We start from the raw sequence: 27,833 nt of genomic DNA, 5'->3' as shown, positions 1-27,833 counted from the left end.
ATTTTATATTTGCTGTTAATTTTGGGAAAAGGTACTCCTGCTCCCAAATCTCTTTTTTTTTGTTCTGACTTTGTAGGTTAAAATTCAGTCAGAATGATGTTTTAGGATCAGGGTCTATGGTGCAGAATCTTGCAAAGGAATATCTGCAAGAAAGCAGAGAGGAAAAGAAAATAATTAAAAATTGAAAGGATGGCGAGCTACAACGTGTTCTGATGCAGATATTGAGATGTGTTCTTGCATATGCTGTGCCGAGTGATAGAAGGAGTTCTTTCTGTGCAATGTGCCTCTATCATTTGTTCATTTCCTGGATTATAGTGGTAATATTTTTCTGAACAGCAGTCAGGATTTCTCACTAGGAGAGGATAATTATTGCTCATATGATAAACAGATGGTTGGACGTGAATTGAACAAAATATTGGATATTCTGCAGGGTTGATGAATTAAGCAAACCATTACAGATCTTGCTTCTCTTCTGTGTGTAATGTAGGCCTATTACCCAATGTCAAATGTTGGGATATTGCACGTGGTGTACGACGAAATGACATTCAGCAACTACTGAGAGAGGCCAGAGAAATTGCATATACTGTAAATTTATTTATAAGGATGAAATTCCTCCTTTTGGTGGTTAAAACTATGGTCAATCAAAATTATTAATAGAAAGCTTTTCACTATTACATAAAAAATTCTTTGTGATTAATGATCAGCACTTATCAGAGACAGTTTATCTTGTTACTCTATTATAGAGATTATCCAACAAGATTGTATGCTGGATAAACTACTTGCATCAATGGAATGTTGTATAGGAATGTGCATAAAAATGTGTTTACATATTGGATAAATGAAGATCAGAAAAGAGTGAGGCAGAACGGAAGGAATTTTAAACTGCTTAACAACTGAGGAGAGATGTTGGCACAAGGTCATCAATGGCTTAACTTTTGTAGCTCTGATCATTTCTTACAAGATTCTTCCTTTCTCATCAGTACTGCCAGTAATTCTGCTCGGAGCACTCCAGCCTGCTCACCCATCCTGAGGAAGCGGTCAAGATCCCCAACACCTCAGAATCTAGAGGGCGAGAACATGGTGGAAAAGGGCTCAGACCATTCCTCAGACAAATCACCTTCCACCCCTGAACAGGGAATCCAGCGAAACTATTCTTCCCAGTCTGGTCGAAGTGGCAAGAATTCCAAGGTGAGCAGAGTTTAAAGGTCGTGTAAAAGAAGTTGGTTGTTAATTGAGATACACACCTCGAAAAAGATTCTTTATCTTTGTATCAGTATTGCACGCCCATTATTTAACAACAAAGAAATCTGCTGAATGCTTTTCTTTAAAATAATCATTCCAAGTAAACAGAATACCTGCATTTTAAAGACCAGAATAAAAGTAGTCAAATAATTTTTAAATCATGATTATTTAAAAATATCATTTAATATTTTGAACATTTTTTACAACTGCAATGAATAATCATAATTATTTTGTTCATGGATGTTCTTTTGGGTGCTGTACTTGTGTTCTTGTGAAAACTAATTAATTTTGCTAACCTTGTACTCTATAAGTTATTATGTTGTTAACCGATAACTTGCATGATCATGGAGTTTGCTTTCTTCATCTCTCTACTTTCAACTACGGGGACATAGGCTTGTCTAAATGCTCTTTTCATTTGAACATGTGAGACAGTTTAAAAGTTGGCTGGACCACAAGAATTGGGCTATCAGGTTGATCTCAGATGTATGGCAATATTTCAGTTAAATTTTACCTCAGAACGACTAGATTTGGAAGAGAAAAGTCAGCCTATACTTGTGGGACTGTACAATCTGATGTGTACAAGGCATATACAGACTGTATATGTGCACATCAAGTGCGAGGGGATTGATTTTTAGTTGTATTCCACTTCAAAGTTAAATTGCATTTGGACCTTCCCTGTTTTGTTGACACACAAATTAGGTTTTCTGTAATAATGTACCCTAAGTTCATTTAATTTGTCTTTTTAAACTTTAGTTTTTATTGCTAAGCTTTTATAATATTTTGAAACTTTGAGAATGTTTTTAAAGGATTTAAGAATAACTCTGGGGTATGACTTTGCTGACTGGAAAAAAAAATCCTTTGTGCATGGAGGTAACTCTTTACAATGTGGAAGGCTTCACTATAGAGCGATCACTGAATAAAATCCACAAGTTCCATCTGGAAAAATCGCAAAACACAAGGTTTTGTTATTTTTATTAACCAATACATTGTCAAGCGCTATTGTCACCCCACCAAATGGAAAATCAGCCTATGCATGTTGTACTCCGAGCAGAATGTAATGCACATGAATTGTTGTATTATGTAATCAATGCATGTGGCTGCTCTATATTCTCCAGATACTCGGTACTGATTTAAACCGGAATTAGTTTAGGGTGATATGAGTCACCACTTTACTTCTGGATACAGGCAGAACTCCTGATTGCACTGCAGATGCTTTCGCTCAATCCCTATGTTGGAAAATTTGCCCTGAATTTGCTGCTGCCAGAGCCATTGGCTGGAGAGTAGATGGTGAATCAAATGGAATCCTTGCAAGACAGACATCTGATCCAGGAGAGACTAGACTTTTTGCTACATCCCCACATCCCTCTATTTTTTTTCCCTTTTCCACTTGCTCTCTCATCCTTTGTTTCTCTCAAATGTTTTCCTTCATTTTTTTCCTTGAACTAATTCTCCCTCCACCTCCTCTTCCTTCCCACCCTCTCCCCTTTCATTCACCCTCTCTCTCCCCACTAGGATCTTTCTCTTCAAGACGCTTTGTTCTCCCTTCCCCATTCCACTTTATTTTTTTGTTTCTCCCTCTCACTTCCTCTCTCCTTTTCTGCTTCAGTTAATTGCTCAACCCTCCCATCCTATTCTCTTAATCATCTCTCCCTCCCCCATACACCCATTCCCTCTTTTTCTATCTTGTATCCTCTCTCTTCCCCATTTCCCATCAATACATTTCTACACCTCTTCTTCATCTTATCACTCCCCTTCTTTCGAGCTTTCTCTTTGTCATTCTTCCCTAAGCTACATCTCATAAAGTATCAAAGTCGAGTGATCATTGCCTGCAGTATACAAGTGGTATTTGAGGCAGTGGATGGAAGATATTTCATGGCAACAAAGGTTAGTAGGGTCACTTTTGGGGCTGGATGGTGGAGGATTATGAGGCAGTGTTTAGGGATGAGTAGAAGCCCATTGCAAAGATTACGACGATAAGGAGCAATAGTTAAAAAAGGTTCTTCAAGTCAACAGTCAGTGAGTCAAAGAGTAGAATGTATGGGTCATTGAAAGGTATGGGGCAATTATCAATACCGAAACACAGTCATTGGAACAGAGGCCTGCTGACACTCACAGTGGGGTAGATGTGGTCTATAGAAATGATTCAGCACTAACAATTTTTTTCAAAATTTTTGAAATCGAGTGCAATGTTTGTCCAACGTGTGCAAACAAGGTATTAAAATTAATGAGTTAATTTCATGTGTAAATTGATGGCACTACTTTCTACCAAGACATTTCTTCACATTTCAACTGTGAGTCCTATTAATCCATTCAACCAAAAATGGCGACACCTCAAGAAGGTAGTACTTGTCCTAGAAGAAAAGCCAGATTTATTTGCTGTGGTTTTCCACACCAGAAACTTGTGATTCAGACCTAATTTAGTACTTGGTATGAGGCACTATGTTGTCAGGGCTCTCCATGAAGTCATATTCTTGTGGAGGGGCCAGAGTAGCCTGGGCTATAATGCAGCTGAATAAAAAGTCTTGAAAAGCACTTTCCTTATATGGGTGTCAAAAAAATAATGATTTTTTTTTAAAGTTTCTCACATTTAGAAATATACATTAAAATAATCAACATTGCTGTTAGGAACATCATGGTTGGCTTGGTGGTTAGGGTGACACGATTAGTGTAGTGGTTAATGTAGCGTTATTACAGTGACAGCGACCCGGGTTCAAATCTGGTGCTGTCTCTAAGGAGTTTGTACATTCTCCCCATGTTTCCTTGGGTTTCCTCTGGAATTTGACCCATCCTTCAATACATACAGGGGTTGTAGGTTAATTAGGGTATTTGGGCGGCACAGACTCGTGAGTATGAAGGTCTGTTCCTGTGCTGTAAGTCTAAATTAAATTGTTTTCTATAGAATTATAAACTTTAAAATCTTAAAATTTAGAATAAAGCAAATAACAAATGCAACAACCCCCTAAAATGTTCAAGCAATAAATAAAAATAAATTTCCCAAATCCAAACTTTATTCCTTCTCATTTGTTTTTCATTAATATCAACGGAGCAACATTGACCCACACGTTGCTGTAATTTAAGGACTTCTATGTTTGCATAAAATAGTCAGGTTTTCCTCTTGCAGAATAAATATGGCTAATTAGTTGAATTTTCCTGCAGTATCTACATTATAAAGACCATTTACCCACTAGCAATATTATTCATTGTGTATGTTGTCACATTAAAAAAAAAAATTCATGCAATCTTCCAAACCTTCGTCTAGATATTGAATATAGATGAAAAACCATTGCTATAATATTGTAGCGTGCACCAATTATGGAGATACAATTTCCATTGTGATATTCAATTTCCACCATTTACAAATTAGTGTCATGTAGTAAATAATGAAACAGTGCTATCATTCCAATCTAAACACCTACCAGCAGCTATATATCTTGAATTACAGTTCGTAAAGGAGTTGGTCAAACATTACCAAATACACACTAAAGATATGTCGGAAATTGTATCCTGAAAATTTTCAGACAGAGAGAGTGAGAGAGAGATTTACAAAGTATGGTTGAACTAATGAAGGGAAGATAATCTATTTTGTGTAATGAGAGAACTATCCAGTCGCGCATGTATGATCTTCAGATTATGCACAATATCAGGTGATAGGTGAAGTCTTGAGGTTGAAATGTATGTCATCAACAGATGGTAGATGTTGTAAATGACCTTTTAAATAGTGTTGTTACAGCGTAAACATAACAAGTGTTATGAACTAACAACCCTTTTAATTTTTTTTGTTTGAGACTTTGTTAGTACAAACAAAGGAACAGCAATGGAAAATTCACCAAACAATAGTAAATTCAAAATAATAGTTTTTATTAAACTATCAATAACATAATATTTCTTACTTCTCTTTAAACTTAACTCTAAATTTAACCCAACTATTTGCAAATGTAAGTGTGTGTGTGTGTGTGTGTGTGTGTGTGTAATTAAAGTCCCATACAGAAAAGTCAACTTTTAAAACTTCACCATCATTTTAGTCTTGCTTGAAGGTCTTAAATTGTCAGTTCAGAAATAATTATAAACATCATATCTTCAGGACTCTTTACTCACAATTCTTTTGATGAGATGTCTTGAGAGATATTCTTTAAATAGAAGTGACCATGTTAGGAGCCACCAATGTACCTCTTGTGAAAAGGAGAATACAATTCCTGTCATCCCAGGATCAAATCTTTTTACTGAAGATTTTTGAATCTGTTTTCCACATGAAGAATCAGCCCACTTTTCAAAGAGACAGCGAATGTGGCTATTTTCTTCCACGATTAATTCACAAACCCAGATAAGGGTTAAACGAAGTGGCCATACAAAAATGGACACAGTAAAATTCTATCCTCTTTTCCAAAGAGACAGCAAAGTGGTCTTCCTTATTTCAAAAGCCACATTCTGTGTTCCCCTTTTCCCAGGAGTAACACACAACAGCATCTATTCTGGTTACTGTAATTCAACCCTGTCTTTCACAGTTTGTCTTTATTTCTTGTCCATTTCTCATGTCACATGGTATTTGGCATAATTTCTGTCTTTGAAGCTCAAGGTCTTTTGACACTAATGTGCTAAAAGCATTTAAGTCCACTTGTGTCTCCGAGAAGTTTGCCTTCCTCTGAATTAAAATGGCCGTGTGTTTATATAGATGCTAGATGCTTCTAAAATAACACCTATTGTTTCCAAAATCTCAAGAACCATCATAAATCCTTTTCATCTTCTTGATTCTAACTTCAATCAGCATCCCTTTTTGTCTCAAACTGGCTTCTCTCTTCTATCTCAAAGCACCATGCGTGTTTAAAATGCTAATGTGTTATCTTTGTGCCCCTGTAACCACCCAAACTAACTTCTTAAACCATATCTAGATAACATATAGTTTTAATATCAAACTAAGGATTCATATTAACACAGATCTGTGAAACAAGTAAAATATAACTGATCATCATTAAAAACAGCAAATCAACATGTTCCAACATTTTCTGCTTGGGATGCATATTTCATTTCACTGAGAAAATATGTTTGACTGAATCAGTTGCCTCCGTTATCTCAGCATTAGTTCCTAACTTGAAAAATCATTTTTATAGATGTTAATTTAAAAATGAATGTGCATGAAACATTTCAGTCAGGTGAAAGTAACTGAGTTAATGTTTCCAATCAATAACCTTTCATATGTTTTAGGATGGAATAGAGAGGATGGAGTAATAATGCAGTAAATAGCAACAACTCAGAAATTTTTGATATACAGAGGGATCCTGATGTGCAAGTTCACAACTCCTTGAAAATGGCAAGGCAAGTAAAGGAGGATATTTAGAGTACCTAAGTATCTTACCTTTCTGAGGCACGACATTGAGTGTAAGAGTTGGGATGTCATGTTGCTGTGTACAAAACATTGATCAGGCTGTGCTTTGAGTATATTGTACCATTCTGGTTGCCATGCTATAGGAAGGATGTGATTGAATCAGGAGTGCAGAAGATATTCCCCAGAATCTTGCCTGGAATGGAGGGCTTCACCATTAAGGTGATATTAGAGAATCAGAATTTACTGTCATGAACATATCACGAAAATCGTTGTTTTGCAGTAGCATCAGAGTGTAAATATTACTATAAATTACAAATATTAAAAATTAATTCGTGCAAAAAGAAGATAAAGTGAGTTAGTGTCTATGGTTCATTGACCATTCAGAAATTTAAAAAGATTGGGTTTATTCTCACTAAATGTAGTAGATTGAGGCATGCCATAGATTTATAAAATCATGAAGGGCATAAATAGAGAGATAGTCAGAGCCTTTAATCTTGGATGGGGGAGTCTAAAATTAGAGGGCATAGAAGGGAGAAATTTAAAATGATCCGAGGGGTGGTAGTCAATTGGATCAAGCTGCCAGAGGAAGCAGGAGAGGCAGATTATAGTTACCTAGTACACAATCCTTTATCCGGAACCCTTGGGGGACAGTGTGTCCCAAATTTCGGATTTTTCAAGATTTTGGAAATCTAGCTTTAAACCCACCCGAATTGTGCTGCCGTATCCACCCCCACCCCCTTCCAGTCACGCTGCCAGTCTCCCGCCCACCTGAATCACACTGCCGGTCTCTTCCCCCCACCCCCCCATCATCATCTGCCTGATTCGCTCTACCGTCTCTCTCCCAACTTGCCGAATTTTGGAGCTTTCTGGATTTTAGATGTCCGGATAAAGGATTGTGTACCTGTAGTTTAAAAGACATTTGGGCAGGTTCTTCAGTAGGAGATATATGGGCCTAATGTGCAAATGGAATGTGTAGATAGACACTGCAAGCACATGGAGGATTCAGGATGAAAGGCCCATTTCTATGATGCCTATTTGTTGAAATCATCAGCTTTTTTGTGACTTGTATTAGAACCGATCCTAATAAACAAGCTTAACAACTGGAGCACCCCTTACTGCTATGTTAATTATGTTTAATTTATTTATCTCAATGTTATATTTCTGATAGTCTTTATTAATTTATATTTGTCCCGAATTCCTATGCCATTGCAACAAGTACGTTACATTCCTAACGAATATTGACCTAAAAGAGTGACATTTGCATTTACAGTATATGATGCCCTTCATGATCTTATAAGACAGTTTTTCATCCAGTGAAGTTCTTATGAAGTATAGTCATTTTTGCAATGTTGAAAAGTTGATAGTCAGTTTATACAGTAATTTCTCACAACTATTGTGAAAGTCACCAATAATCAGATGGTGACATCAGTGTTTTTTGACCCAATATATACCAATGGTGAATTTGATTATTTTGTGGCCTTTTCACTGGTAAGTTTTTCATTTTTTTAAAAATAGAATTAAATACATCTACAATGAGAAACTGAGCTGCATAGATGAGTATTATGTGAGATTTAAGTCAAGTTTGGTCGGTACACAGAGGAGCAAATCCAGACACAAGGAGTAATCTTTATTGTACACATGGGGAAATTGTTACAGGGAGAATGCAAAACAACACCATACTAAAAACTACATAGACATTCACATTGGATACAGTGATCTCCGATACCAGTGGCCTCTTACTCCCTCTCTCTTTGTTACATACGTGGAGTAATATACGGTTACTTACACATTCTTACAAAACATGGACTTCAGCATCCCTGTACCAACGGGGTGTGGCTAAACGTTAAGAAATATACAGTACTAACACTCTTACAAGACAGGGACTTCAATGGTTCCCTCTACCATTGGGGGGGGTGGTTCAATGCTAAGTATTGCCACACAATACTACGGTCCCACGATAAGTGTAGTGTGCATCTTACCAACAATGTCCACCATTCACGACCTATTGAGGGTGAAAACAAGTTATGGCAGGCGGAGGAGGGTGATAGTGGAGGAGAACTGGTTAGGTATTTTGTAAAAAAGAAATGAAGGAATTTAAGATCTTCTGTATGAGGGATGGAGGTCTGAAGAGATTGGATGCCAATTTCATTGTTGTTTTCCAAACATATGTTATTTTAAACCATTTACTTGAAGAATCCATCAGGAACTACCACAATCTGGAGACAGCAAGATAAAATAATTGCTACATGCATTCACAGTTATTGTTGAGAAACATAAGAATATAAAATGGCAGGATTAGGACATGTAACCCCTTGATTTTATCTCATCATTCAACAACCATGGCTGATCTAACATTTGACCTCACCTTTAATTTCTTGTCTAATCCTAATTCCTGATTCTCCGTATGCTTCATTTCATTTGTACACACTCTTATTGGCATTTGCCCTCCATATAGACTCCCCTCCCCTGTTCATCACTCTCCCACGGAGAGAACAGCCATTTTGTAGAAAAATAGCTTGACTTTTTTTTATTTTTAGTTAAATGATGGTATAATGCAAAAATGTGGTTACTAGACTTGCTGTCTAGAAGTCCTGTAAGTATCTCAGCAATTATATTGTTTGTTAAGTTTGTCATTTTTCACATGAATATAATGTACTGCACCCAGCATCGTTCAAAATAAAGAATAACATGGGCTCAGGTAGTTAATAGAAGTAATGTTGTACTTTGACATTTTTAGTCCACTAACATCTTGGCTTGAAGTTCAATTTCTAAGTGCTTTTCTTCTTAACATTTCAAACAATTTTATGTTGTGATTTCTTTGTTCTCTTCTGTGCATGCTCTGTCTCTTCTAGTCTCACAAGCGACTTTCAAAAGTAAGCATTTTCTTTTCCATTTCCTTAATAGATTGTGGTTTCTGATTGTATTTTTTGCATTGTTTCATATCCCACATCAATTCTTTGAATAGTCTGGCTTCATGGCTGAAGCTTGTCTAAAAATGTATGTTGAATACCTTTGTGTGTTTAGAGGCCATAAAAACTTGACTTGTGGAATCTACAATAAACATAGGGAGAAACTCAGTCTGGTGACGTTAAGCCTTTGTTATTATTAATATTTACTAGAAGTGATGAATTGATGCTTTAAATATTTAATATCTTTATTCTTGATAATTACAAGTCATCCAGTTCCGACAAAAACAATGATTTCATGTTGGAACGAGCACAGCAGAAAAATATTCTCATGCTAAAACTTTTTTAGTTATTGTGTAATTTAAATTGGCCAACTGTGAGGAGGGAAAATTATATTCTAAATGATGATTATGTTTCCTTATATTCAGCTTTTTCTAAAAATTTAACTGTTTTAATGAGATTAACTGCGAGGTTGTCTGCATCATATTTATTTCACAGTTATTAATCAGAATGGTGATTCACCGATTAGTGACTACCTTTTTGTAGAATTGAGACATTCAGATGAGTAAGATCACCATTTTTCTGTCTTCTGCATTATTTAATCATGGCAAGAATATTGCACTCCATGATGTGGCGACAGAAAGACTATTTAACCACTTTTCTGTTCAATGATCTATGGCCTACGCTAAAAATTGTTTGGGTGATGATAGGATTGGGCTTGGCCATTATACTTCCTTCGGGTTAACCATCTTGCTGATCCTGTCTTGGAACACACGTGAGGAATGGTCACTCAAACTACATGAGAGGAGTTATTTTAAACCAATGATTTCTTCCCCTGCATGAGCTTGTGCTATTGGAGGAACAAATATTGCAAAGCTATCTGGCTAGGTTGCAACACAGATTAGGGCAACTTATTTGGGAAACTCATTGTGTCAAGATGCTTAATATATGAGCTAATTCATTATTATACTGTTCTAGTCTTAAGTCTTGTCCAGAAATATTTCATCAAAATTTGATGGGCAGAAAATACAGAGCAAATCTGCTTGGTTCCCATTGGAGCAAAAGTATGCCATTCAGCCCCCAATGTCTGCTTCATAATCATTAACTTCATGATGATCTTTTACCTCAGTATCCACTTTCCTGCTTTCACCCCATATTTCTTGATTCCAAGAAAATATAAAAATCCATCAATGTCTCTTGAAAATGCTCAGTGACTGATACTTCACATCCCTCTTGATAGAGAATTCCAAGGGTTATACTCTGTGTGCAGAAATTTCTAATCAGTGTCTTCGTCTTGATAGATAAAGGTAAGGTCAAGATGAAGGTTCCATTATTGTCACATAATACTACATTTATAATAACATGCATTAAATTCTTTAACTTTTGTCTATCATAAGGCAGACAGTGCCACTCTGTCCAGTGCTGCTCACAGTGTCCCCTCCAATTACTGACCAAGGGATTGTTTTGAAATTCTAGTTTGAGAAATGGCAGAGGAGCAATATTAAAATGGTCTTTTCCAAAAGAAAATGGAGTTCTAAACACATAAGGCATTGGGAGTATGAGAAGACCATATGAATTTGAAAATCAGCTTTGATGATATTGAATAGCTGCGCAGGTTTAAGGGGCTGAATGGCCGGCTCCTTTTTTTTGTTTGTTTTTTGTTTCATACAGTTACATAGGCCATCAAGAAATAAATGCTGGTCTCGCCTGCATTACATTATTGTGAAACATGAATGCATTTTGAAATATTACTTTTTCTTGTTGCATGTAAAAGCAGCCATAATATTTAAATAACCTAAGCTCACACTGATAACTACATATTTTTTGTTGTTTGAGAGGATAAGCATGTTTCTTTTTTAATGTGGTAGTTTTACTTCAACATTCACAAGACAAAAAAAAATAACCTTGTTATTTTGGATCTAGATTGAAATGATCTTTAAAACAACATTAATTTTATGAAGGCCAAATTCATGTGCATTTTGAACATATAATTTTATTTGCTGAAGTCATTGCATGAATATTTCCTAACATTTTGTTCTTATTTATATTGTTTTCTTTTATTTTTGTTTCATTCTCAGTATGACCGCCTAAACCTGATAAAAGTAAGGCCAACTCAAATACATTCTTTATCCCTTTTCCTTTTGTTTAGATAGAAATGAACCAATAGCTCTAAATGCTTTTCTAACTAGTGTCCTTGTGTGTACTTGATTCCTGTTGGTAGCTTCCAATTTGCATCCTTGCAACTATTTCTGGACACTTAGCCTTGTAAACTTTTCCTTTATTTATTACATTTTAAATCAATGTATAAATGCCAAGTGTTGCAAATGAATTGACCACTGGTTAGATGCAGAAGGAATTCTTTCTTCCCACCAAAAAGCTGGTACTGGCGTGTTGTGAGTGAGCGTGATGCAGCGACTGAAACGGCAGGCAATGTGCTCCGGTATCATAACTAACTGGTTTTATTTGAATCCTGCACACAGCCTTTAAGCATGACTCTATTCCACCCCTTACACCTTTCGTCCACCTTTTCACAATGACGTGAGCGTGTATGCGCCCTTCCGGTTTGTACCAGAAGAATTGGTCCCGCAACGCCATCCTTGCAGCGGTTGCCCCACTGCCAGCACTTAACAAGCGGGACCGGTTCACCGCTTCAGTTATGTGCATCACCACACAACACCCCCCCACAAAAACGGCATCAGTAGTCCTGCGATGCACCGTGGGTGAGGTGTGCTGCTTTGGCAGCTGTCCTCTGCGCACTGGTGGTGGGACCTGTACCGACTGGGAAAAGTCCAAGTGAGCCAGTCTATTGTGAACTGCTCCTCTTTTCCCCCAGTGTCGAGAGCGAACGTGGATGCGTTCCTGTGCTGAACTTTGTACAGTCCCTCATAAGGCCGCTAAAGGGAAGTCCTGTGCGGGCCTCTGCACACGAATACACAGTCACGAGGCCAAGTCTGGGAAGTAACTGAAAGGTGGCTGACCATGCCGTGATAGCAGTGATGGTGCAAATGAATCCAGCTTGTGCAACCTCTTGAGGAGGGCTGCGGTGTCAGTGCCATGCTTGGTCAAAGGTGGGAGGAACTGGCCAAGGACTGAAATGGTCTCGCTATAGATCAGTTCAGCAGAGAAGGCTCTGAGGTTGACCTTGGGTGCCATGAATATCCCCATTAGTACCCAGGATAGTTCATCCACCCAGTTGGGCCTTTCGAGGCATGCCATCAGCACTACTTTGAGGTGGCAATGGAACCTCTCGACTAGGCCGTTTGCTTGTAGGTGGTAGGCCATGGTACTATGAAGCTAGGTGCCCTGTCCACAGGGCTGAGGTGAATTGGGTACCTCGGTCTGTCGTAATGTCTGCCAGTACACCAAAGCGGAAAACCCAGGTGGAGAGGTAAGCCCTTGCGCATGTCTCTGTAGTAGCATCTGGGATGGGTATGGCTTCCAGCCAATGAGTGTACCTGTCTGCATTGTGAGCAGGTAACGTAATCCTCGGGAGACTGTCAAGGGCCTGACAATGTCGATATGTACGTGCTGGAACCTGCGGGAAGGATTGTCGAAGTTTAGTAGCTGGTTTCTGGTGTGTCGCTGATCCTTGACTGCTTGGCAGTCTGTGCAGGTCTTTTCTTAGGCCATGCCAAACGAATTTCGCTGACATGAGCCGCACCATTGTGCGGATTGAGGGGTGCAGCAACCCGTGGATCATGCCGAAAACCGTCCTCCTCCATTGGGCAGGAATGAGAGGGCGGGGCTGGCCATTGTAAACATCGCAGAGGAGTGTTGCCCTGTCAGCATCCAGCGGGAGATCTTGGAGCTGTAAGCCCATGATTGACATTCTGTAGCTGAGTATCACTGGGTCATCCAGCTGTGCACTGACCAGACTATGGTAGTCTATGCCCTGTGACAGAGCATTGACTCTCGATCTGGAGAATGCGTCTGCAACTACGTTGTGCTTTCCCGGCAAGTGTCGGATAGCAGTGGTGAATTCCGAGACGTAGGATAAATGTTTTTGTTGTCGGGCATACCACAAGTCGGAGGACTTTGAGAGGGCAAAAGTTAGAGGCTTAGTGGTGTAGACAGTGAACAGACACCCTTCCAGGAAGTAACGGTAGTGGCGGACGGCCAGGTAGAGGATGAGCAGCTCCCTGTCGCATGCGCTGTACTTCAACTCAGGTAGCCGCAGGTGTCTACTGAAAAGGGTGAGAGACTGCAATGAGTCATTCCTGAACTTCTCCAGGACAGTGCCCATGGCGGTGTTGGAAGAGTTCACTGTGAGGGCCATCAGTACATCCATACATGGGTGTACCAGCATCGTCGTGTTGGCCAGTGCCTCCTTAGTCTGCTCAAATACGCTGTGAGCTTCCTCTGTCCATTCAAGCTCCCTCGATGAACCCAACATCAATGTGAAAAGCAGGCGCCTAATCTTGGCAGCGGCATGGATGAATCTGTTGTAGAAATTCACCATGCCCACGAATTCCTGAAGCCCCTTCAATGTGTCGGTCTGGCAAACTGCTGGATGGCATTGACTTTGCTCCTGCTGCGGTAATTCTGTGGCCCAGAAAGTCGATCTTCGTGAGGCCAAACTAGCACTTTTCCAGGTTGACAGTGAGGCTGAACTGTGCAAAGTGAGTGAAAAGCTGGCGGAGATGCTTCATGTGCTCCTCAGGTGTTCAGCTGGCTACCAGGATATCGTCGAGGTATTTGAAAAGGAAAGGCAAGTCTCTTTCAACTGCTCCATGAGGCACTGAAAGGTCTGCACTGTGTTTTTCAACCCAAATGGCATGCGTAGGAACTCGAAAATGCTGAAAAGGGTGATGATTATCTGGGTGCACAGAGATCTGATGGTATCCCTGGATCAGGTCAACTTTGGAGAAGAGTTCTGCGCCATGGAGATTTGCTGAAAAATCTTGGATATAGGGAATTGGGTAGCAATTCGGTGTCGTTGCGTCATTGAGACATCTATAATCATCACAGGGCCTCCAGCTGGATTTGGAATTAGGCACCAAGTGGAGGGGTGAAGCCCATGGAGTATCTGATTGATAAGTAATGCCTAGTTTCTCCATGCGCCTAAACTCTGCCTTAGCGAGGGTGAGCTTGTCTGGTGCTAGGCATCAGGCAAGTGAATACAATCGTGTTATCAATTTGGCTTTGGACACCATGTTTGGGCATGGCCGAACTGCAGGCACAGAATGGAGGGATAGTCCGCCAGGAGGTGGCTGCATTGGCCGTGTTTGGTCTCCACAGAAGTGAGCTGGGTGGACAGTTCATTGGAATTGCTGAGGGGCACTGTGTGGAAAGTCTCTGTGTGGACAAGCTGTCTGCCCTGGATGTTGATGAGCAGAGTCTGCACAGAGGAATTTCACGCCGAGCAGGGGTTTGTCATCCGAAGTAAGCGTGAAAGACCATTTGAAAGTGTTGTTGCCGAAACGTAAAGGAATCTGCTTTTTGCCAAAGATTTGAATGGCGGAGTTGTTGGCAGCTCGAAGGGGAGGGCTCTGGGGCTTTGTGCGTGTTTCGAGTGCCGTAGCGGGTATGACGCTTATTTCTGCCCCCATATCCACAAGGAACCTGCGGCCTGAAATGTTGTCCCAAACATGGAGGAGGCTATTTTGTCGGTCAGCTGCCGCAGCCACCAATGGCGGCTGGCCGCGTCATTTTCCAGGAACGAACATGTCTCTCAGCACCTGCAGGTGGACAACCCCCCCCCCCCCAACATTGGTGATAGAAACACCATTTGGGATCTCACCTCTCTGCCTTCCAGCGGGGCGTAGTCTGCTCACGTGGTTGACTGGATTTGGGCTTTGTCCTTGGTGGTGGCTGCGAGTCACAGTTGACGGAGTGTACTGCCTTATGTTTCAAACGATAAAGGACATCTGGATGCGTTGCCACCTTGCGCAGGTCGCAGAAATCCACGACGGCCAACAGGATGATGTCCTCGGGCATCTGCTCGAAGAATGCTTGCTCGAACATGAGGCAGGGCTTGTGCCCTTCTGCCAGTGTGAGCATTTGGTCCTTTAGGGCCAAGGGGGTCCTGTTGCCCAGGCCATCTTAAGTTCATGAGCCTGGCTGCTCGCTCACATCGTGAGAGGCCATACGTGTTAGTGAGGAGGTTTTTCAGAGCCATGTATTTACCTTCCTCTGGCGACGCCTGAATAAGGTCATCTACCATGAGGTGGTTTCCTGTTCGAGCAAGCTGACGACATAGAAATATCTCGTTTGATCTGGAACTGGGCCTCTGCTGTCTGAACCAAGTGCGGGGCCTGTCGTCTAGAAGGTCGGCAGCTTTAACGCAACGGCGTCTACAGCTGCTTGTTCCATTGTGTTGCATCTTCAGGACGTGGGGTCACCAATGTAGTGTGCTGTGAGTGAGCGCAGCGCAGGAACTGAAATGGCAGCCTGTGTGGTCAGGTATCACAACTAACTGATTTGAATCTTGCGTGCAGCCTTTAAGCACGACTCCGTTCCGCCCCTTATGCACCGGTGCTCGCGTCACGATGACGCGAGCGTGTACGCGCCCTTCTGGTCTGTTCCAGAAGAGGCGGTCCCACAGCGCTATCCTTGCCATGGCTGCCCTGTCACCTGCATGTAACAAATGGGGCCAGTTTGCCATTGCAATTGTGTGTCACCACAGTACATCACAATTTAAATTAAGCATGTAACAACCAAAGAAAGGGCAGAAAGCAGCTGTACCTAACAGATGCACTCATTGCTATAGTGGATGTATAGCTCATGCTTTGTTTACTATGAACCAAATTATTTAATGTATATAGGATTTAAATGGCATTCTTATTTATTTGGAAATCCATCTGAATAAGCCACCATTTCAGTTTGACTTTATTTAAAAATAAAGTTTGATGAAACAACACTGTCAGTGCAAAGTTAATGTTACATGAATTATTGGTATATGGAAAATAAAACTTGGCATCTCATTATGGTATTATACGAAACTGAAAATTCCTTTTACATTTCTGCCACCAAAAAAAAACCATCTCCATCTCCAATTTACTGCCTTTCATCCAAATTTGACTGTTTAAACCAAGCTGCAGTTTTATGGCTCTGAATATGTTGATTTTGAAATGCGCTCAGGAATTGTTTGATCTTGGATGTTTTATTACATGAAATAGCATGGCTGAAGATTTTCTCATGTATCCACTTCCTTGATCACTTGAATGGAATTAAAAAATAACTAAGCTAATTAGACAAACTACTATCAAGAATATGGGATGGAATGAGATAATTCAACAACTCTCTGCATTTGTAAAGCACAGTGGTTGCCACCAAGTTAGTAACCTGAAGACTTGGATTAACAATCCAGAGATCCAAATTCAAGTACCATCTCATAAACTGGTGAATTTTTCGGTTAATAATATGGAATTTTGAGGAAAAAAAGTGATATCACTACTTTCAAACAGATAATTAATTATATTGGATGGAACATCTTGTTCTGATCTAGACTCCAGATTCGGACATGGCAAAGTCACTCCCAGTGCTGTCAATCTTGCTCTGTCGTCCTCTCAAATATCTATGGACTAATACCTAAATTTGGTTCTTACAACAGCCTGAAATTCACAGAATCATAAATTGCAATGCACAGAATTCCACCATTACGTAATGTGGAATAGACCTTGGCATCTTCAACTTTGAAGTCAGATCCCATGAAGCTCATGGCAGCAGATTAAATATGGGCAAGGAAACTTCCTCCTGATTACCACCCACTATTCTTCCTCAGCAGATGAATCTGTACTGATCCATTCTGAAGAACTAAAATGGCATAGTATTTACTCTGGGTAGGACACTTCTAATATCCATCATCAGGAATGACCGAAACATGGTTATTTCACTTTGCTTCCTTTAGATGCTATGTGACCTGCTGAGTCTCTCCAGCACTTTTGTGTATTGCATTACATTCACAGCATTAGCAGACTTTCCTGTTTAACATCAAGTGAGATAACCCCACTTGAGTGTGTCCGTTCCAATTTACCTGTGATGGATGTGTTCCATTATAGTATTAGACCCCTTGATCATCCTTTTTTTTCAATAACTTTATTTATTCGTTCAACAGTTATTACATATAATAAAAAAATACGTATTATGAACAATTTAAAGAAAATATATATAAAAAAAAAGAAAAAAGAACGTCCCCCTCTCAGCCAACTCTCTTTAGGAGAGCCAAAGAAAGAGAACAAAAAACTGAAATATATTTACTAAAATCTAATCAAGATAAATCTAAATGTAAATATTCTAAATATAAAGACCACTTATTTAAAAAAAGAATAATTATCATGTAAAACATACATGATTTTTTCCATTCCTAAACAAGTTTTCATCTCATTATTTTCATTTTCATTGCCATTTTCATTCTATTAATATCAGTCACATTAGCATTTTTCCATGTACTTGCTATACATTTTTTTGCAACAGATAAAGCTAAATACATGAAAGCAATCTGAAATTCACAATTGAATCTTTCAAAGGATTCAACTCACCCAACAAAAATATTGTCAGATCCAGAGGTATTTTGATCTTATACAAATGTTCCAAAAACAATTGAATTGCTTTCCAAAAAATTGTATATGTATACATAACCAAACAGCATGAAAAAAAGTTCCAACCGAATTACCACATCTAAAACAAGATTCTGATTCACTAAAACCATATTTTTTAAACTTTTCATGTGATAAATACAATTGATGTAAAAAATTGTAATTAACCATTGCATAATGAACATTTATCAATCTAGTAACACTATAATGACAGATATCTAACCAGTCATCCTCAGAAAAAGTAAAGTTAATATCCTTTTCCTATTTAATCTTAGATCTATTCCATCCCTTTTTTTCCATACTTTCCTGTAATATTTGGTACATCAATGAAATATATCCCTTTTTTGGTGCAGTCACAAGAAAAGATTCAGGTAAAATCATATCTCTACCAAATATTTGTTTTACTAGGGATCGAAGTTGATAATAAACGAATAAAGAATTCTCATTAATACCAAAATCTTACCTCATTTGATTAAAGGATAAAAATTGACCGTCTTTAAAACAATCCCCCAAGCTTTTTATACCTTTAGATTTCCAATGTAATAAATATTGATTATACATTGAAAAAGGAATAAGTTGGTTATTATATAACTGTGTTAAAGTCAATAATTTACCCTTAGAACCTATCATTCTATTTTTCTTCATCCATAACTTAATTAAATATTTTCATATAGGCACATTATATTGTTATAATAAATTTAAATTCCACCGAAACAAAAATTGATGTATTTCAAATTCAGAAATATTCGCCATCTCAATTTTAGCCCAGCTAGGGGGCCATTAATGAACTAATAAATTTAAATTGAGCTGTCTCATAATAATTTTGAAAATGTGGTAAGCGTAATTCCCCCCTAATGCATATTTCTAGGTTAGCTTATTCAAAGCTACTCTCGGAAATTTACCCTTCCATAAAAATTTCCTTCATAATTTTGAACGGCACTGACTCAATGACTCAAAAGACTGAAGTTGAGCAAGACTGATAGGCTTTTATTCACAATTGAATGAAAGCACATCCCTACTGGTCGACTGTCTCGAAGTGAGGAGGGGGCTGAGGGACAGTCACCTTTATTTTGGACCCTGTGGGAGGAGCTATAGATACAGTCAGCCAATGGATGTGCCCAGACAGATAAATCTATACATACAGTGGTTTACCACATACACCCCTTGTCTAGCAAGGTGAAGTGTTGACGATACACTTACAAATTAAGCCTTTTGGGCGCTTTGGTTTTTCTCTGTGACCCTTCGTAGCACCAACTGTGTCTGCGGTGCAGCAATGGGGTCCTGGACAGTCTGGAGAACCTGTTTGTAGTCATTGGTGTTGAGCTGGTGGGTGCATGGTGACGAGTCGGATGTGTCATTTGTTGGGGCTAAGGTAATGTACCATGGCCATGATGCATCATGAGGGGCTAGGGGTGGGAGGGGTGTCGGGTGATCAGCAGTGGTCTCCGGAGTCCCTGAGGGCACCAGGTCCCTAACAGAGACAGTGTCTTCATGCCCATTGGGGTACACCGCATAGGTGTATTGGGGGTTGGCGTGGAGGAGGTGGACCTTTTTGACTAATGGGTCAAAATTGTGACTCCTCACGTTTCAGAGTAGGACCAATGCTGGGGACATCAGCCATGCCAGCAGCATGGTGTCTGTCGCTGATATCCAGTGGTGTAATATTGGTGGCCATCCATAGAAAGGACCTGATGGAGTGAAGCACCTCAGGAAGGCCCATTTGCCAGCGTGTACTGGGAGGTCCCTAAACCTTAGGGCTAGGAAGACAGCCTTCCAGACTGTAGCATTCTCGTTTTCCACCTGCCCTCTCCCCCAGGGGTTGTAGCTGGTAGTCCTGTTCATGGTGATGCCTCTGGCCAGCAGGTACTGGCGCAGCTCATCACTCGTAAATGAGGGCCCCCAGTCACTATGAACACAGCTGGGAAAGCTAAACAGAGTGAAGAAACTGCATAAGGCATTGATAACTGTGGCAGCAATCATGTCGGGGCAGGGGATGATGAATAGAAAACATGTATTCGTCAATGATATTGAGGATGTATACATCGTAGACCGAGGAGGGAAGTGGTCTTTTGAAATCGACACTCAGGCATTCAAAGTGGCGGGTGGCCTTTATCAATTGCACTCTGCTTGGCCAGTAGAAGTATGGTTTGCACTTTGCACAGACCTGGCGGTTATTGGTCATCAACCTGATCTTCTTGATGGAGCAGAGCATGCTGCGGGTTTTGACGAAGTGGAAGAACCTGATGACTTTGAGGTGGCAGAGATCATTGTGAAGGGGTTATAAATGGTTGATTTGTGCACTGGTACAGGTTCCGTGGGATAGGGCATCTAAGGGCTCATTAAGTTTCCCGGGCTTGTACATGGAAAGTTCTATTCTCCACCACAATATCTGCTGGTTATTGAACATGAACGCAACTGTGTGTTGGTTAGCAAGGTAAACCGTTTTCTGGCCAGGTAGTGCCTCCAGTGCTGGACTGCCTCGACAATAGCTTGGGCCTCCTTCTCGACAAAGTATTGTCTAATTTTGGAGCCTTGAAGCGTGCAGGAAAAGAAAGCAATGGATCTGCCGGTCTGGTTAACTATGGTAGTCATAGCAAAGTCTGATGCATTGCTCTCCATCTGGAACGGGGTGAATTAATCCACAGCGTGTATCATGGCTTTGGGAATGCCTTGATCTGGATGAAGGTTGCATGGCCCTCTGGTGTTAGGGGAAAAGGGGTGGATTTAATGAGGGGTGAGCCTTGTCCGCCTGTTCAGGGCCTTGAGGCTGTGAGGGAGGGGGAGTTCCAGGAGCAGGCGCATGTGGTCAGGCTCTGAACCAATGACTCCATTCTCAATGACACAGCCAAGAATAGCAAGGAGGATTGTGCAAAGTATACATTTAGCTTTATTGTATACGAGGTTAAGCTTGGCGGTGTGGAGGAACTTTTGAAGATTGATGTCATGGTCCTGCGGTTGTGACTGCAGATGGTGACATTGTTAAAATACAGAAATGTGGCCTGCAGCTGGTACTGATTTACGATGTGGTCCATTTCCCGTTGGAAGACTGAGACTCATTCGACCCTTCGAGCCTGCTCCGCCATTCAACGAGATCATGGCTGATCTTAAAGTTCAGTACCACGTCCCCGCCTTCTCTCCGTAACCTTTAATACCCTTATACTGAAGAAATATATCTAATTCCCTCTTAAATATATTTAATGAACCTGCCTCTACTGCCCTCTGTGGCAATGAATTCCACAGATTCACCACCCTCTGGGTAAAGAAATTCCTCCTCATCTCGGTCCTAAATGGTTTGCCTATTATCCTCAAACCATGGCCCCGGGTTCTGGATTTTCCCATCATTGGGAACATCCCATCTGCATCCATTCTGTCCAGTCCTGCCAGAATTTTATATGTCTCTATGAGATTCCCCTCTCAATCTTCTAAACTCCAGCGAGTACAATCCCAATTTGCGCAATCTTTCTTCATAAGTCATTCCTGCCATTCCAGGTATCAGCCTGGTGAATCGCCTCTGCACTCCCTCCATTGCAAGAACATCCTTCCTTAGATAACGTGACCAAAACTGCACACAATACTCCAGGTGTGGTCTCACCAAGGCCCTGTACAGCTGCAGTAAGGTATCCTTGTTCCTATACTCAAACCCTCTTGATATGAAGGCCAACATACCATTTGCCTTTTTAACTGCCTGCTGTACCTGCTACCTGCATGCTTGCCTTCAGAGACTGGTGTACAAGTACGCCTAGGTCTCTCTGCACTTCCCCATCTATTAATCTATTGCCATTCAAATAGTAATCTGCCCTCCGGTTTGTATTTCCAAAGTGGATAACCTCACATTTATCCACATTGTAGTGCATTTGCCATGTATCTGCCCAGTCCCTCAATTTATCCAAATCACAATGGAGCTTCCTGACCCCCTCTTCCGAGCACACAACCCCTCCTAGCTTAGTGTCATCTGCAAATTTGGAGATATTACATCCAATCCCCTCATCTAGATCATTAATGTAAATTGTGAACAGCTGGGGTCCCAGTACAGATCCCTGTGGCACCCCACTGGTCACCGCCTGCCACTCAGAAAACGAGCCATTTATCCCAACTCTCTGTCTTCTACCTGCCAGCCAGTTCTCAATCCACATCAATACTTTGCCCCCAATCCCATGAGCCTTGATTTTGTAAGCCAGTCATTTATGCGGGACCTTATCGAAGGCCTTTTAGAAGTCCAGGTGCACCACATGCACTGGCTCTCTCCCATCTATTTTAACTGTCACCATCTCAAAGAATTCCAATAGATTTGTCAAGCACGATTTACCTTTAGTAAATCCATGTTGACTCTGTCCGATCCCTTCTCTGCTAGTCATATGCTCCCCTATTACATCCTTAATAATGGATTCCATCATTTTGCCCACTACTGATGTAAGGCTCACCGGCCTATAATTCCCCGCTTTTTCTCTACCCCCCCTTTTTAAATAGTGGGGTAACATTAGCTACCGTCCAATCCATGGGAACTGATCCTGAGTCTATCGAGTTCTGGAAAATTATTCTTAAAGCATCTGCTATCTGAATGGCCACTTCCTTAAGTACCCTAGGATGTAGATTATCAGGCCCTTGGGATTTATCTGCCTTCAATCCCATCAATTTCCCCAAGACCATGTCCTTAGAGATACTGATTTCTTTCAGTTCCTCCCTTGCATTAGTCTCTATGTTTCCCGACATCCTTGGGAGGTTATTTGTATCCTCTCTTGTAAAAAACAGAACTAAAGTAAGAATTTAATTGGTCTGCCATTTCCTTATTCCCCATTATATATTTCCCTCATTCCGACTGCAAAGGACCTACTCTGGATTTCACCAGTCTTTTCCTCTTGACATATTTATAAAAGCTTTTGCAGTCGGTTTTTATATTTGCTGCAAGCTTACTTTCGTAATTTATTTTTGCTCTCTTGTCCTCCTTTGGTGCATCTTGAACTGGTCCCATTCTTCGGTTGTGGGACTTTTTTTGGCCAATTGATATGCTCTCTTTTTGGACCTAATGCTGTCTCTAATTTCCCTTGTTATCCACGGTTGAGTCACCTTTTTTGGTTTATTTTTATGCCAAACCGGTATAAACGATTTTTGCAATTTCTCCAGTAGATCTGTGAATGCTTTCCATTGTCTATCCACAGTCAACTCTCCCATAAACACCACCCAATCAATCTTACTCAACTCCCGTCTCATACCATCATAATTCCATTTATTTAAATTCAGGACCTTAGTCTCGGTTTTAATTTCAACACTCTCCATGTCAAGTGAGAATTCGATCATATTGTGATCGCTCCTACCCAAAAGGCCTCGTACAACAAGATTGTTGATTAGCCCCTTATCATTGCATAATACCCAATCTAAAATGGCCTGCTCCCGAGTTGGTTCCTCGACATATTGGTCTAGATAACCGTCCCGTAAACATTCAAGGAATTCCTCCTCCTCAGTATTTTTACTAATTTTGCTAGTCCAATCTATATGCAATATAAAGTCTCCCATGATGACAGCTGTTCCCTTATTGCACGCTTCTCTAATTTCTCTTTTAATGCCTTCCCTCACCTCTACACTACTATTTGGAGGCCTATATACCACCCCCACTAACGTTTTCCGCCCCTTGCTATTCCTCAGTTCTACCCATATAGATTCCGCATCTTCCGAGTTGATATCCCTTCTGTCAATCGTGTCGGTCCCTTCTCTCACCAGCAATACTACCCCACCCCCTTTTCTTTCTTGCCGATCCCTCCTAAATATCGTATACCCCGGGATGTTAAGTTCCCAGGCTTGCCCACCCTGCAGCCATGTTTCTGTAATCCCAATCAAATCATAATTGTTTATCTCAATTTCCACAGCTAATTCATCTACCTTGTTCTGAATGCTTCTTGTATTAAGATATAAAACCTTCAGATTTGCTTTTTTTCATCCTCCTTGCTCTTTCTAATTTTTTACTTTTGCTGCCTAACCTAACTTTTCCTGTTTTATCTTTTCTGTCCTTTGCCCTATCATACAGGTTCCCACCCCCCTGCCAAATTAGTTTAAACCGCACCCGACGACTGTACCAAACCTAGCTGTCAATATATTGACCCCTTTTGGGTTTAGGTGTAACCCATCCTTCTTGTAGATGTCATGCCTTCCCCAAAAGAGATCCCAATGATCCAAGAAGCCAAAACCCTGTCCTTTACATCAGCCCTTCAGCCACACATTCATTTTTCTTAACCTTCCATTTTTGTCCTCAGTTGCACTTGGCACAGGTAGCAAACCAGAGATCACCACCCTGGCTGTCCTATTTCTTAGTTTCTGTCCTAGCTCTCTGTAATCCTTTTTCAGTACTTCCTCCTTCTTTTTATCTATGTCATTGGTACCCACCTGATCCAAGACATCAGGCTGTTCGCCTTCCCCTTTTAGAATTCCCTGGACCCGATTTGAGATATCCCGCATCCTTGCACCAGGGAGGCAGCACACCATGCGGGCATACCTATCTGGCTCACAGAATTTCCTGTCTGTATTTCTGACAATGGAGTCCCCAATGACCACTGCATTCCTCTTTACCTTTTGGTCCACCATGGCAGGCTCTGTGCCAGCGACCTGGTCACTGCTGCCAGCTTCTGTCAGGTCATTTCCCTCAACAGCATCCAACAAAATATACCTGTTACTTTTCTCCCCATTCCTCACTACCACTACTTGTACTCTCCAAGGACTGGTGCTAGCTCCTTGAGTCACTGCACTTGGTGGAAGGCTCTGTCTCCAGCACTGTACAATCTACTTTTTCTGGCGACAAGTTTACAGTCAGGGGTGAAGTTGGCAAACAGCGATGGAGGGGTGATTTTGAGGGTGGAGAGTTCGCAGGTCATGCACGATGGATGATCAGACTGTTGACTGTGCGAGGTGGGGAGGGGGCTGAAAGGTCGCTGGAGCACAATGGGTGATTTAAAAACTGCTGGTTACAGGCAATGAGGGATGGATGGGGCCCATTATACGCCATTGTCACGCTCTTAAGGTGACATTGAAAGTCCAATCCCAATAGCACGGTAGTGCTAGCTGTGGCATCACCAGAAGTTTAAAGTTTTTATAGTCTGTGCCCCGCATGGTTTGAGTCATTACACAGTAATCGTGGACATCCACCTCATGATCTTTAGGCCAAGGAGACTTTTTGGCTTACTGGTATTATAACAAGGGAGTAGGGCAACACCGTGTTGTGGTGGATGAAGCTCTCCATGCTCCCACTATCGAACAGGAAACTTGTCATGTGGCCTTTTACCTGAATGTCCATCATCGATCTGTGGAGTTCATGTTTGAGTGTGGTGGAAGCCAGTGTCGGATCATTACTTTATGCTGCATCAGAGAATTTGAGTAAGGAGATGGCGGCATCCAAGATGGCAGCCCCCACGACCCACACGCGACACCGCTATTTCCCGGGTATGGCGGCATCCAAGGTGGTAGCCCCCATGGCCCGCACACAACGCTGCTAAGGAGGGGTGGTTTTGACTTGCACAACTTAGCACCCTTCCTTCCCGCAGCTGGAGGAGACCACATCTTTTGCTAGGAAGCGTTTCTTTGGTTGCATGACCAGGCCGCAGAAGTAGCACTTGTGGAGTACAGGGGCCATGGTCGGGTCACTGGTGGGACATGGCGGTAGCAGTTTTAGACATTCGCTGAGTATGGCTCCCGTGGTTGGATCACTGGCGGAACGTGACGGTGATGGCACATCCCAATTTGGCGGTGCCTTGGGCAACCACGAGGAGTCCACATTGTCGGTTGAGTAGTTATCCAGGTTCTGAATGGCCACATCCAGTGTGCCTATCAATTCGACTGCCCACCGCAGACTGAGCTCACCTTGCTCCTGTAGTCTCTTGTGGAGGTAATTGGACCTGATGTCTGCAACATAGGCATCTCTAATCAGGTCCTCTGTGTACTCTGTGGCTGACATGGCCTTGCATTCCTAGGCCCGTCTGACGGTTCACAGGGCCCAGAGGTACTCAGTGTTCAAGTCCTCAGGTTGCTGCTTTTTGGTCACTCAGAGGTGTCTGGCGTATACTTTCTCAGATACTGGCCTTTCAATATGTCCATTGCCTTCAGATATGACACGGCGCCCCTGATCATTGAGTACACCAGCGATCTGACTCGAGAGTGAAGTACCTGTAATTTGTTCTCCAACTGAACGATGGCTGAAGATGCCTGCAGGAATGCTTCTAAACAGCGCAACCAGAATTCTAAATTGGTAGATGCCTCGGGCAATTGAGGTTCAGTTTCTAGTTTCTCTGGCATCAGGATCACCTCCATTGTCAAAACTGTTGTGAATAAAATCGATGCTCCATCAATAACTCAAAAGACTGAAGTTGAGCAGAACTATTAGGCTTTTATTTGCAATAGAATGAAGACACATCCCCGCTGGTCAACTGTCCTGAACTGAGGAGGGGGCTGAGAGACAGTCACCTTTATTCAGGAGCCTGTAGGAGGAGCCACAGGTACAATTGGCAAATTGGTGTGCCCAGACAGATAAATATATACATACAGTGGTTTACCACAGGCACTGTACATATGCTTTATGGCAGGGGTAGCCAAACTTGTTTAACATAAGAGCCACATACCATAAACTTCAGATGTTTGAGAGCCGTAGCAATCACATGATCGTAAGCTACACACACAATCATTAGCCCCTTTCAGGTGGCCATAATACCTGAATGTAAAGCCGCCTAAAATACCCGATTGCGGCTGTCGGGAGGTCACCTGAAAGCAGAGAACCCATCCCTGAGGTGCACTTACTCAACCCACCTCGGGGAGGTAAATTCTCCACTTCCGAGCGCTCCCCCTGGGCACCTGAAAGCAGCAGCCTGAAAGTGGCTAGCAGCTTTCAGGTGCCTAGCAGAGGGCGGGCTGATGACAGTCAGCTGGCAACCCAACTCCCCGCACCTGACAGCCCCGCTGCCCGGCCACCCAACTCCCCGCTGCCTGACTGCCGCCTGGCGTGGGACATCAGGGCTGGGGTGGCCGGCACGGGAGGTTGCCCACCCCGGTACAGTTTTGTTGAGGAAAGTATTTTCCAATCCTTGTCTCGCAAATCATCCATTTGCAAAACGCTGATAGACTGCAGAGAGTGAAGAAGCCCTGTTTCAAAGGGAGCAATTTTGCAAAAGATTTTTTTCCAATTAAGTCTACACACCAAACATTTCCCCTAGGTGCTTGAAAGCAGCAAGGCAAAGGCTAGCACCTTCCAGGTGCCTAGCAGCTGGCAGGCTGTTGACACTCAGCTGGCGACCCGCTGACAGCCACCCTCCCCGCTGCGGACACCTACCCTCCCCACTGCTGACACCTATCCTTCCCACGAGCCGCACATTACATGTCAAAGAGCCGCATGTGGCTCACGAGCTGCGGTTTGGCCACCCCTTCTATATGGGATAGACTCAGAAAAGATCTGGGAGCAGAAAGCTGTGTGTCCATGACACTTTGTGGCCATCATCATAACCAGAATTTGTAAATTTACAGGCTGTTGTACCCTTCTCTTTCCCATTGCTATCAAGCCAACCCTGCTTCAGTGAGATACATAAAAATATATCAGGAACATGGGAATACCATGATCTTCAGGTTCCTCTTCAAGTCAGATAACATCCTGGCTTGTAAATATATTTCTAGTCCTTTATTGTTGCTGCATCTTAATTCTGGAAGTTGCAGCCCAAAATACATAAAAATATCTTTTTGCAGAAGAATTGTAGTGGCCAAGAAGGAAGTTCATTACCTCTCCTCGTGCACAATTTGGGACAGGCAATAAATGGTAGCCTTTCCATTGCAATCTAGATGCCAAAAATATAATAAAATCCAAGT

General features: G+C 41.6%; 1 protein-coding gene across 15 annotated transcripts in view; it reads left to right on the top strand.

Moving 5' to 3' along the window:
- gramd1ba (GRAM domain containing 1Ba) overlaps positions 1–27,833 on the top strand; it is a 575,647-nt gene that overhangs the window by 416,034 nt on the left and 131,780 nt on the right. For all 15 annotated transcript variants that reach the window (XM_069894571.1, XM_069894564.1, XM_069894574.1 and 12 more), the window contains one exon: positions 981–1,188. In XM_069894571.1, coding sequence (XP_069750672.1) covers positions 981–1,188 — 208 coding nt within the window. The remainder of the gene's footprint in view (positions 1–980; positions 1,189–27,833) is intronic.

Source organism: Narcine bancroftii, chromosome 8 (assembly GCF_036971445.1).
Source record: "Narcine bancroftii isolate sNarBan1 chromosome 8, sNarBan1.hap1, whole genome shotgun sequence".
Lineage (NCBI taxonomy): Eukaryota > Metazoa > Chordata > Chondrichthyes > Torpediniformes > Narcinidae > Narcine > Narcine bancroftii.
The sequence above is the reverse complement of the archived record's forward strand: the minus strand, read 5'-3'. Positions and strand labels throughout refer to the sequence as shown.